Below are 12265 nucleotides of genomic sequence, written 5' to 3'. Positions count from 1 at the left end.
AAAGTTATTTTTCCCTGGGGTACCCCCAAAACTTTCTCCTCTAAAAAAAGAATGTCATGGAAAAAAAATTACCCTTATGATTTCATAAACTTTAATTAATTATTAACATTTGAGCTTGTTAGGTAGAATAGTTTGCTTTTATTATTTTAACTTAAGCATATACCTGGTACCAATTTACTTCTGTCACTGATGCCAAATTTATCACTGGCAAAAAAACTGATAAACTGGAAATGTCAAAAAATACATATACATACTGCATATACATATTACATATTATATATACAGTTGAACGATGTGGAGTAAGGGGAACTGACCCTCCCTCCCATGCAGTCAATAATTTGTGTATAACTTTTGACTTCCCAAAAGCTTAGTTACTGTATATACTATAAGCATTACAGATAACAGTTGATTAACACATATTTTGTACATTTTATGTTCTATACACTATATTCTTATAATAAATAAAGTAAGCTAGACAAAAGAAAATGTTATTAAGCAAATCATAATGAAGAGAAGAAATTTTAGTATATTTACTGAAAAAAATCTGCATTTATTTATTTTTTATTTATTTATTTATTTATTTATTTTTTTTGTCGTTTTTGTGACGGGCACTCAGCCAGTGAGTGCACCGGTCATTCCTATACCGCTGCGTCGCCACGCTGCCAGCGCCGCACTCTACCGAGTGCACCACGGGCTCGGCCCAAAAAAATCTGCATTTAAATGGACCCATGCAGTTCAAACCTGTGTTGTTCAAGTGTCAACTGTATATAAATTTTTTACTGTTTATATTTTAGATTTATATACTAGCAGTCCTCCAGTGAACTTAATGTACATCATTGTCCAATGGTGGCAAATACTAATTCTACTTTTTTGTTGTTGTTGTTGTTTAGTTTTGTTTTTTGGTACCTGGCCAGTACACAGGATCTGAATCTGGGATCTTAGTATTACAGAGATGTGCTTTAACCAACTGAGCTAACTGGCCAACCCAATTCTACTTCTTACATGGGAAAACTGGGGGAGAATAAAATATCTGACTTGCCCACAATCGAGGAAAACCTGAAATATCTTCTTTCATATTCTGGGAAGATTTTTGGCACCATTGGGTGAAAAGATTAACTTGGATATATAGTGAAGTAGCAACAACAGCTAAGGGATAACTACACTTTGATATCTTGTTGGACTCTTCAATCAAACCATCTGGTAGGTTAGACCAGCAAATAAAATCTAACTCCTGATTGTTTTTGTTAGCTCGAAGAGTGTGGAAAAACTACCTTCCTGCTATCAATGGCATTGTATTTCTGGTGGACTGTGCAGACCATGAAAGGCTGTTAGAATCAAAAGAAGAACTTGATGTAAGTTGGGGTTTTTTGTTTTTGTTTTTGGCAGCTGTCCAGTGCAGGAGAACTTGATCTAAGTTAAATAATTAAAACTAAACATAGTTAAATCACTCTGATAAGCCTGAAGAAATATGTTAGAGATATAGGTAGCAGAGTTCAGCTTTTCTGCAGTCTCTGATGAAACTTCTGGTAGTTTGTTAAGCTCAGTGATTGCTTTAAGTAATGATTACTTAGAATGCAGAAGGAGTAACTTGGAGTAATTGCAGCTATTGAGAAAGCTGACATTCTTCCTGAAGAATTGAGGAGTTCACCCTGTACAGAATGTGACCTCCTAGTATATTTCATGTCCACTACATTCCTGGAGTGGGTGGATCTTGAGTCCCTGGTCATATTAAGATGCCATTTCTTCAGGAGTTGGCCAGGACCTAGGAATGGTAGAACATGCCATCTTTGTTAACACTCCCAGGAGGGAGGAGAGGCGTGTGTAGCTGTCTCCTCTCCCATCTCCCAGGTCAGAGGCTTCATAAAGGTGCTCAGGAGCAGCAAGTAAAGCCAGCACTAGATCTGGGGCCACAAAGTAAGCAGATCCATGATTTGACTGAAGGTTGACCCAACCGTGCCTCTACCCAGAGAGGCAAACAAATACTTGTTCATGTGGAAAAGTGCAGGTAGGTCTGTGGTCATGGAATAGGGTCAGGGAATTCCTGAGTTCCTTCCTTATACTAGACACTGTGCATATGACTTCATTTAATTCTCACATCAACTCCAGAAGGTACATGCTACTATTCTCAATTCTCTCTGAGCTTCAGTGAGGCTAACTTGCCCTAGGTCACAAATCAAAAGCAGCAGAACCAGAAATGAAACCAGGTCTGCCCACCTCTGAGGCGTTGGCCCTAGCCTCTCTAGCTCACTGATTTACATAGTGAGCATTTACAGAATGATCCTTAAAGAAACAGAAGAATAGAGCTTATGCTTTCTTTAAACTCACTTTAAAATGTGGGAAAAGTTTGCCAAAGAAAGTTGGCATGACATGATATGATAGAGAATGAATCCTTGACTATTTTGGTATCTTTTCAAAATAAGTCCTTTAGATGGTTTCATATCAACGTCTGTTGTTTTGTTTTGGTTTTTTTTCAGTCACTAATGACAGATGAAACTATTGCTAATGTGCCTATACTGATTCTTGGGAATAAGATTGACAGACCTGAAGCCATCAGTGAAGAGAGGTTACGAGAGACGTTTGGTTTATATGGTCAGACAACAGGAAAGGTAAAAGAAAACTTTTTGACAAGTGTGAGTATTTAATTCTACAGTACAAATGTCTTCTTAAATTACTCTTGTCCAACTATACAAGCCCATTATCATTTTTTTTTTCTTAAAGAGAGCTGGCATTTATACATTTGAATTTTTAAAAAATGTCTTCATTTCTTTCTGCCACTGAATGAAAACTTTTCTTGGTGATAATAGAAATGTCAGGGTTCAGTTACTCCTAAAGCTTGCGCTTATGGGAAACTGAATTAAAGCTTTCAAAGTTTTATTTATCATACATTTTCAGAACACTCAAATAAGGCCTAAACACACTATTAAACACTCAAATATATATATATATATATATATATATATTTTTTTTTTTTTTTTTTTTTTTTTTGAGTGTTTTAAGCATACCAATAGTGTTTTTAGGCCCTGAGTTCATCAGAGATAAATAAGATGTGAACTTGGGTATAGGAGTGTTTTAGGGTTTTCTGAACATATACTTTATAATGTTTTAAAATATTTTTATGTTCATTTTTACTAGGATTTGTTGGGGGGGGGGCATCTGTATTGAAAAATCCCACATTGGAGCCAGCCCATGGCTCATTTGGGAGAGTGTGGCACTGATAAAACCAAGGCCACAGGTTCAGATCCTATATAGGGATGGCCAATTAGCTCACTGGCTGAGCGTGGTGCTGACAACACCAAGTCAAGGGTTTAGATCCCCTTACTGGTCATCTGTTTAAAAAAAAAGAAAGAAGAAAAATCCCACGTAAAACAATGGAAGAATCCCAGAGTTTATAAATAAAATTTCCTTGGTTTACATATACTCTTTCAGGTTAGAGAAATACTAGAGCATATAGGAGGAGACTCTTAGACAAAGTAGACGTTGGTCTGTTTTAATAGTCAGCTCCACATTAATTTTAGGAAATGCCTTGTTTGGTTATAAACTTACTCAAAGAATGTTGTCTTTAATACCATTAAAGCCAGTTTGGATTTTTTCTAAGACAGATTATTTTTATTCTTGTGGGCTCACAAACTCACCTCTTTCCCACTGAATACCATTCTGTCCTAAGGTGGAGTGAGAGGAGGCTTCCTATGTGTTTAGGGGATTTGGATGTCAAGCAGCCATGGCTTTATCACAGTCACCCTTTGTTCTTAAGTAGAACATGTAATTCTGCTGGGTAGTGGGGCTTTTATTTCATAAAGCTGCAACATAATGTCTCTCTTCTCTTCTAGGGCAGTGTATCTCTGAAAGAACTGAATGCCCGACCCCTAGAAGTTTTCATGTGCAGTGTGCTCAAAAGACAAGGTTATGGAGAAGGCTTCCGCTGGATGGCGCAGTACATTGATTAACAACAACCTGCCTGGTTTCCGGGTCTCAACAGTCAGGCCTACTCAGAGATTTGACACTCAACGTGCATAACTTGAATTCAATAGACTTTTGTTGGTTATAAAGCAGATGTTTTTTAGATTATTAATATTATGTCAACTTAATTTGAGTGAGAATCGAAAACTGATTCAAGTAAGTTTGAATATCACAATGTTAGCTTTCTAATTCCATAAAAATTAGTTTTTACAGTTGATAATCTGACGTCTTCCCAGCACCATTTATAAAAAGCAACTTTCCAGCAGTACGTTTGAAGCACTTTTTAACAACATGAAACCACATATATAGACCATATTTAAAAGCTCATCATGTTAAATTTTGTATGTACTTTTTGGAAGTAGTTTTTAAATTTTAGATTATATATTCACCTATCTTAAGTGTACAGTTAATAATGAGCTTATCAATTATTGCATGATGCCTTACAGTTTTCAATAATATTTTTTCTTATGCAAACGTCATGCAATAAAACAAACTTTAATGTTTGGCATCCTTGTTGGACAAATGTTTTATTTGAATGTGTCTTATCTAGCTAGTATAATCTGAAATTTGAGTATTTAATATTATACATCTGAGGGGATTGTTGAGAAAGGAAATTTCTTTAGAGTGTTTAATGTTTAAGCCCCTAGAGGCTATTGCATTTACCACGAGACAGTATTTACTGTGAGACAGTTGTGGTTGGTTGTACCTGATACCATGTTTCTCTCTGAATCATGTGTATTTTTATCAATAATGCTATTATAACCAGTGCTGATGGGGTCCGTGTCCTAGTCCCTGTAGTATCAGCCTTTTGAAGAAAAGCACATCTACAGTACACAAGGTTGACTCTCAGTTTGATGGGCCCTATAGTTGTATCCCAGTTGTCTAATTCTGAAGTGCTCCAGTCTTATTGGTGTCCAGTTTAGTAATCTGTGCCTCTTCACCGAAAGTACTGACAGGCACCAGTCTCTCCATATTTAGAGGTACTCCCCAGGGCAGGCAATAAGTAGGATTTTGGGGACAATTTCACTGTAGAGACCTGCATATCTGAGGAAAAAGAAACAGCTTGTTCTGCTCCAGTCATCACCGAGATAGGCGGGGATTTTGCTCCTATCCAATAGCTCATTTGCATTCTTTGGCATATTTTATTTTCTGGTAGGAAGAAAACAAATGTTTGTTTTTTAAATTTCTTTTTTTTTTTTTTTTTTTTAGTTTTCAGCTAGCCCTTACTTTATAGCACAAAGACTTTTGTTTTTAGATATAATGCTTGCCATGTGATAGTGTCTGCAAGCCTTACTGCTAGACTTACTAATCATATTTTAGTTAGTTCTTTAAAAGCCTTATAATTTCCTAAGAAATTGAGTTCTTTTTTTCATATGTCATCATTAGTTAGATAAGATGAAAGGTAAGTGCAAAAATGTATTTTTAAAGACTCTCAAGCTTAAGATTTCTCTTCTGATTATAAACCAATTTTTATAGCATTTTTAACCAATTCCATTGAGAATAGATTGTTCCAATTCCATCAAGAATAATTTTAATGCAAAGTTAGTGTTTTCTCTTGCCATTGTCCAAGTCAGAGTTGTTATAATCCTTTTGTCATCAGTATGTAACCTATGAAGCAGATGAAGATTGAGGAATATTACTGGAAGGAATTATCAGTTAGCTAAACTGACAAGGTCATTTCCTAACATACTTAGTTTTAGTAATTTGGTTAATCTGTCTCACTTGCAGTTGTTTTTTTAAGTGAGCTAAATAAAAGAGCTTTTTTTTTTGGTAAATAAAAGAGCTTCTTCCCTGCCTAGAAACATCAGTAGCAGTAAGGGAAAATGCCATTGCAGCCTGTTGATTTATTTTGCCAGATAGGTTTAAAGTACTCACTCCTAAAGTCCTAACTAAATAGAACTAAGCCTTATTAAAAGTAACTGCCTCTTGTTCGTGCATCAGTCTTCAGTACCTTCAGGGACATGTCTTTCTTCAAGAATTTCCTAGAGTGTCCATTGGAATACTCGAGAAACTAATTATTTGTGCCATAAACTGGTATAAAGGAGCAAGCTTATTGGTTTCTCTAGAGGGGAAAAGTGCTTCTTGATACAGAATATCTTGCTCCACTTCTGACACTGGGATCAAAGAAATAAGTTGTTTCGTGGACCATAAGATTCTTATGGCCCAAGCCTCTAGAAATGAAGCTGCACTTAGCAGCAACCAGCTTTCCTACCAGCTCCAGGGGGCAGAGTTCCCCAGCCAGAGGATTTACCATCCACTTGGAGAAACCTTCCAGAGCACATACACTGGGTGCTGGCTCACTGCTCCCTTTCAAGAGAAGCAAATTAAGAGAATGGCAAGAAACAGTAGAAGCACACGGGAAAGACAACTCTGCATTTGCCTGTACAAGTGAATGCTTCTGTGGAGTATTGCCCAGGTAAAGATTAGTATCAGGGACATAAGTTAATTTTGTTTCCCACACTGTAAGATGTCAAAGTATAGTTGTTAACACTGTTGTATACAAGTTAAGACTGGATTCCATACAAATCAGGCACTTTTCAAAAGTTGTTTTAAAATCTGAAGCCCAAAACTCTGAAAATATAAAGTCTCAGCCCACTTTTATATTTTAAAAGAGATTCCTATCCCACACCTGTTTTAATGACTGCTTTTAATTACACTTTTGGGTTATAACTGGTTTAAGTTTATCAATGAATTTTTAGAATGGAGATTATAGCATTTTTAAATTGAGAACACGCATTTCCTAAAGTATATGAAAAATATTCTTCACTGTTGGCTTAGTTGAACCAGTATCTTTGTGTGAGTGCCAAAGATGTTATGTTCAGATGTTGCCTGCATAGACCTACAATTTAGTTTTGTGTGCCTGCATCCTTATGCAAATATACTGTGGTTTACAATGTAAAAGCGGAACACTGTTTCTTTTCCTTAGTTTTCAGCTGGCTCACACTTCTCTATAGCACTTTCCAATGATTAGCCCCATTCAAAAACCATTTTCACAAGTTTCATCATTAAAAACAGTTTACGTCTAGTGAACATGATTTGAGAATTTCAGGAGAAAGGTTTATATTTTCTGAAACTCTATTTGGTTTGTGATTCGAGGTATTTCAGTCTTGTTAGTCACTTACATGACTGAAGTTTGCAAGGATTTTTATTGCCAAGTAGAATTTGACCATAATACTGAGAATAGCTTATATAAAGGGAAATCTCTCAAAGTTCCTTCTGTTCATTTTATTTTTTATTTTGGGTTTTTGTGTGTGTGTGTGTGTGTGTGTGTGTGTGTGTGTGCGCGCGCGCGCGCATCTGGCCGGTCCAGGGATCAAACCCTGGACCTTGGTGTTGTCAGCACCATGCTGTAACCAACTGAGCTAACCAGCTAGCCCTTCTGTTCATTTTATTTAGAGCTTATTGTTTGGATCATTTTAAACATATGTAAAAAGTTGGTGAAGCTTCTAAAAATATTCATGAAAGCATGTGACAATATAGGTTAACAAATGTAAATGCCTACATCAAGAGTTCAGATCCCCAAACTGGCCAGCCACCAAATAAAAAAAAAAAAAAAAAAGCAAAATTAATAGGGAATAAAAAGTAGCCTATATTAATATAAAACCAGAGGTTTTGCTGTAAATATTAGAGTTCAGAAAAACAGTATGCATCAGTTAAGGACTACATTATCAAAGCTACATGTCGATGCTTCTGGTCACTTCCATTATCATTACTATCCTTTTGAAATTCAAGTTAGTGCTTTATGACCAAGAAAAGAAAAAAGAACAAGCTCTTGGAATATGTGACTGTGCCTCTTTGTAGAGTGATTGAGATTTTATTAAAACCATGTTTCACTCCTGAACCCTGTAACCATTCCCTCTCACACATCCCTACCCCACACCTGGATTTAAAAAATCACCTAAGGGGCAAGTCAGTTGTTCAGTTGGTTAGAATGTGGTGCTGATAACCCTAAAGTCCAGGGTTCAATTCCTGTACCAGCCAGATACCAAAAATAAATAAATAAAATAGGGCTGGCTGGTTAGCTCAGTTGGTTAAAGCACAGCCTTGTAACACCTAGGTCACAGGTTCAGATCCCCAAACCAGCCAGCCACCAAAAAAAAAAAAAGATTCCCAAGTGTGGTTAGAATCTGCGGAGACTACTGAACATGCGTTTCTGAACCAACTGATTTTTATCCTTGTAATTTAGAACATTAAGTAGTTAATATAGTTTATGCCACTGATTGATTGTTTAGGATTTTGACCACACTTTTAAATAAAATCCAAAATAATCAAAGTAAAGTAAGCGAGGTTATCCAAAGCAAACTTTGTTTCAGGTGTGCCTCCATCCCAAATAGATGTTAGGGCAGAAATGGGAAAGTGATTTAATGCAGAATTATTTTTGGAAAAGCTGCACTGAAGTGGATGGATTCTTCTTCACCATGCATTTTACATGGAGGATTAGATTTAATTTTAGTTTTAAATATCTGGAGGTAAAAGGGGGTGACAGTTCTACAGTTTTTGACATACAGGTTTTCTTCAGAATTGTTCTTATTATCAAGTATAAAGATTCACGTCAGAATGGCCAACTTCATATGGGTTTCTGTATTCCCTGATGCTGCTCCTAACCTGACCCTATAACCAATTTGCCATTTTGAGGCAAGAAGCACTCAGGGTGAATGTAGTCACGTTACTTTAAAAGTGTTTTCCACGTTGAGGCCTTCAGTATTTGGCTGAGTGCAAAATACATTGAAGAGGTAGGTCAGTGATAAGGTCATCACTAACTTTGTTTGCACTTTTGTACACCACTGCTTGCATTAGGATCTTAGTGTGAATTTTAAATTGTTTTACAGTGTATACAGATTAAGTATAATTTATATAAAGATGTTTCTGTTTACCTTTGTGTACTTTACAAAGAACAGCTATAATAGTTAAATCGTTTTTAATTATGTTTGTATGTTGATTATGTTCTATTATTTTTTCACCCCCTATGAATTGAGTGTCAGGAGTAGAAAAATAAAATGGTAATCTGGTCTATGAAGAACTATAGTGTCAAGTTCCATTTTTTATATTTAATTGTAATTGTTGGGCTGACTAGTTAGTTCAGTTGGTTAGAGTGTGGTGTTATAACCCCAAGGTCAAGGGTTCAGATCCCCGTACCAGTTAGCTGCCAAAAAATAAAATAAATTATTTTCATTTTGCTCATTAGAAATTTCTTAGATTTTGAAAATTACAAAGATACTCATAGTTGAACTTTGCCTTTGTGCAAAGATTCTAAGGACACTTTGCTTAAGTACTACGCCCTAATTTGCCTTGTAAGACTGAAAACAATTTATGGGCAAGCTGAAGTGGGACTTATACAATTCTGACTCAGTTGAATAGTGAAAAATATGACAACCAGTTAGTTTTATCTACATAAAGGTTCTCTAACTTTACTATGCACAGAATCTCCTTGGGGAGCTTTCACACACACACACACACACACACACACACACACACACACACATCCCACCAGAGGTTGTGATCCAGTAGATCTGGGAGTATGGGTGGGGGACAGGAATCTGAATCTTTAACAAGCTTCTCATGTTTTTCTGGATTTTTTTATTTAGGAGAAACATTAATATATAATAATACTAAGTATTGATAATAATAAATGATCATTGGCCAATCAGTGAAACAAAAAATTATTTTGGTAAGGATTATCAAGCAAGTTTTGAGACTTAAATCCAAATATAAAACCTTTCTACAGCCATCCCTTTAACCTTCCCACTAATAATGTATAGCAGTGACAAGTTTTATACTAGCTCTCTAACAAATCAATCACAACTCTATTACAAGTGGACCCATCAAAGTAGAGATTTACCTGTGGACCCTCAAGTTATTTGTTGAATTGAAACTAAAAAGTAGATAGAAATAGTGATACACTGAAGGGACCAATGCTACAATAATAGAGTCCAGTTAATTTAGCTCATTTTGGCTGGTTAGCTCTGTTGTTTAGGGGGTGGTATTATAACACCAAGATCAAGGGTTTGGATCCTCATACTGGCCATCTGCAAAAAAAATTTTTTTTAATTTAGCTCATTTTTTAAAAATTTAGCTATACAGTCTTCAAAGAGACTATCTGATGTTTGTACCAGTAATGTACAAGTAATGCAGGTGTCACGGTCCCAAACACAGTGTGAAAGACACCTTGTTGGGAATAGGGGAAGTTCCTAGGAAACAATGTAAATGAAGCCCTTTGGGTGGTGGCCAACACCCTGCTAATGGAAAAGTGGGAACAGCAGCTTAGAAATCTAATGATTAAAAACAAAGATCCTGGGGCAGTCCGTTTACATTTAGTCAGTTGTTTAGAGTGTAGCTTTATAACACCAAGGTCACCAGTTTGGCCAGCCGCCAACCCTCCCCCCAAAACAGGCCCTAAAACAAAACAAAGGTCCTAAAACAGGTCTTGTTTATGCAAGGTTCACCTGGTTAATTGACAAGGGTTAGGGCCTGTGTTTATAAAGCCTCTTAATTTAAAATTAGACACCAAGGTGCAATAATTTTCTGGCTATTATTTAGTAAACAAAATAAGCCTAGCTTTTAAATGTGGATTTTTATTTTGGAGGCATGGAGAACTATTTAAGATATTTATTAAAGTCACTATGACTTTAGTGATGGCAATATGCAACTACATACAAGCTGATAATGTTGCAAAAAGAAACTGAAGTTTTCTTGAATTTTGGGGGGCTTGCATTAATGGGTAACAGATTTCTCCAATTAATCAGCTTTGTAAATGGCATGTTACGTAGTTATCAAAAGTGAAGAAAGGGAAAGAATAGTTGGAATTTATTTATTTTGACTTTAGCACCTTTTATTCTGCGTTTCTGAGCCTCCTTATCCCCACACTCCTACTGGCAAGTTTTGCCCAAGTGGTCAGTCACTGTCCTGGCCACTGACAGCCCCACCTTTGCCTTGACAAGATGCTGTATGTGACACCCAATAACTGGAATTCAGGAACAGGTGGACAGGGAGACAAGCACTTGGGAGGAGGGAGTAAAATGGAGATTTTTGTTCATTGCTTTCTTGAGCTAAAAGGAATTTAATGTGAAATTTAGTGGAATTGTAGTACCATTTCATCTGAGATTAGCAACATCTCAGAAACCAGAGAGATCTTAAACATTACCAAGTAACAACACCATTTAAGGGTTCTCTCCTAGCCATTGGGTTTGAGTTGAAGACCCACCTCCTGGTTAGGAAGCCAAACCAGATTGATTGCTGTCTGGAGAAAAGCAAAAGCAAGTTGATTTTCCTCCATTCTGGGACTTCAGTTTTGAGAATCTAGAGGCCAGGAGTTCTTCTTTGGATAAAGGGCAGAACAGGAGACCTCTAGCTCTGTTTTGGGCCCCAGAGAGGCAAAGCAAGTAGGAGCTTACTTGTGACTAGGCACTCCATTATATTAGGACATAGCTTTGACAGTTCCTGAAAGAAATCAGGCAACGTTGCTTTCTTTCCTGGCTGCCTGGCAGCAGATGGCAGGGGCATGAAGCTATTTAGAGAACAGTCTCTGAGTTTTTCTCCACCCCAGCTTCTATTTGGGGCCAGGCTCAAAATTATCAGGCCTCTTGAGTTCTCTGGCAGTCAGGTGGATTTGCTGGGGCTTCAGTCTGCCTTCCTCCTTGGAGAAGCAATGCCTTGACCCTTCTGATTACATAGAGACTGGGCAGCCTTTTTGCCCACCACTCCTTGTGCCAGTGCTGGGATGTGCAAAATAAGGGGCAGGGTTCCTATTCAGCTGGATCTCTCTCTTTTTCCTCTCTTACACACAGAACCCTACATAAGGGAAGCCATTAGCTATCGCCAGGCACTGAATTAACAGTTGTGCTGAAGTGCTGGATTCAGGCTTGGCTGCTTTGTCTCACTTTCTGTCTGCCTTCCCTTCAGTCAGTTACTGAGCAGGCATCTCCTGAATACCTGCCTGCTGGGGTCTGGCATGGCATAAAGAAAAATGGACAGAGTCTGCTCAAGGCACCATGGAAAGCAAAAGGAGAAGGCCCTCAAACACTATGGAAAGTGCTCTCTCTCTCTCTCTCTTTTTTTTTTTTTTTTTTGGTGGCTGGCTGGTATGGGGAAGCAAACCCTTGATCTTGGTGTTACAAGGCTATGCTGTAGCCAACTGAGCTAACGGGCCAGCCAACTAAGAAGGAAGTTTCTAGAAAGGGGGCACCAGAGCTGAATCTTGGAGTACAAACTAGTTAAATGGAGAAGGGGTGAGAGGATTTTCCAGGCAGATAGACCAGCAAAGACAAAGCTGTGGAGGCAGAAAAGGGCATGCTAGGGCCGGCCTGTGGCA

General features: G+C 37.4%; 1 protein-coding gene across 1 annotated transcript in view; it reads left to right on the top strand.

Annotated features, from left to right (window-relative positions):
- The window catches only part of SAR1B (secretion associated Ras related GTPase 1B), a 32549-nt gene extending 23572 nt beyond the window's left edge, over positions 1–8977 (top strand). Inside the window, exons 5-7 of the mRNA XM_063086547.1 lie at positions 1249–1352; positions 2475–2606; positions 3828–8977. Of these exons, the coding sequence (XP_062942617.1) occupies positions 1249–1352; positions 2475–2606; positions 3828–3944 (353 nt within the window). The 3' untranslated portion in view covers positions 3945–8977. The remainder of the gene's footprint in view (positions 1–1248; positions 1353–2474; positions 2607–3827) is intronic.
- The last annotated feature ends 3288 nt before the right edge of the window (positions 8978–12265 follow it).

The sequence above is a fragment of the Cynocephalus volans genome, chromosome 2 (assembly GCF_027409185.1).
Source record: "Cynocephalus volans isolate mCynVol1 chromosome 2, mCynVol1.pri, whole genome shotgun sequence".
Taxonomy (NCBI): Eukaryota; Metazoa; Chordata; class Mammalia; order Dermoptera; family Cynocephalidae; genus Cynocephalus; species Cynocephalus volans.
Note: the sequence above shows the minus strand (reverse complement) of the source record. Positions and strands in the feature narration are given on the sequence as shown.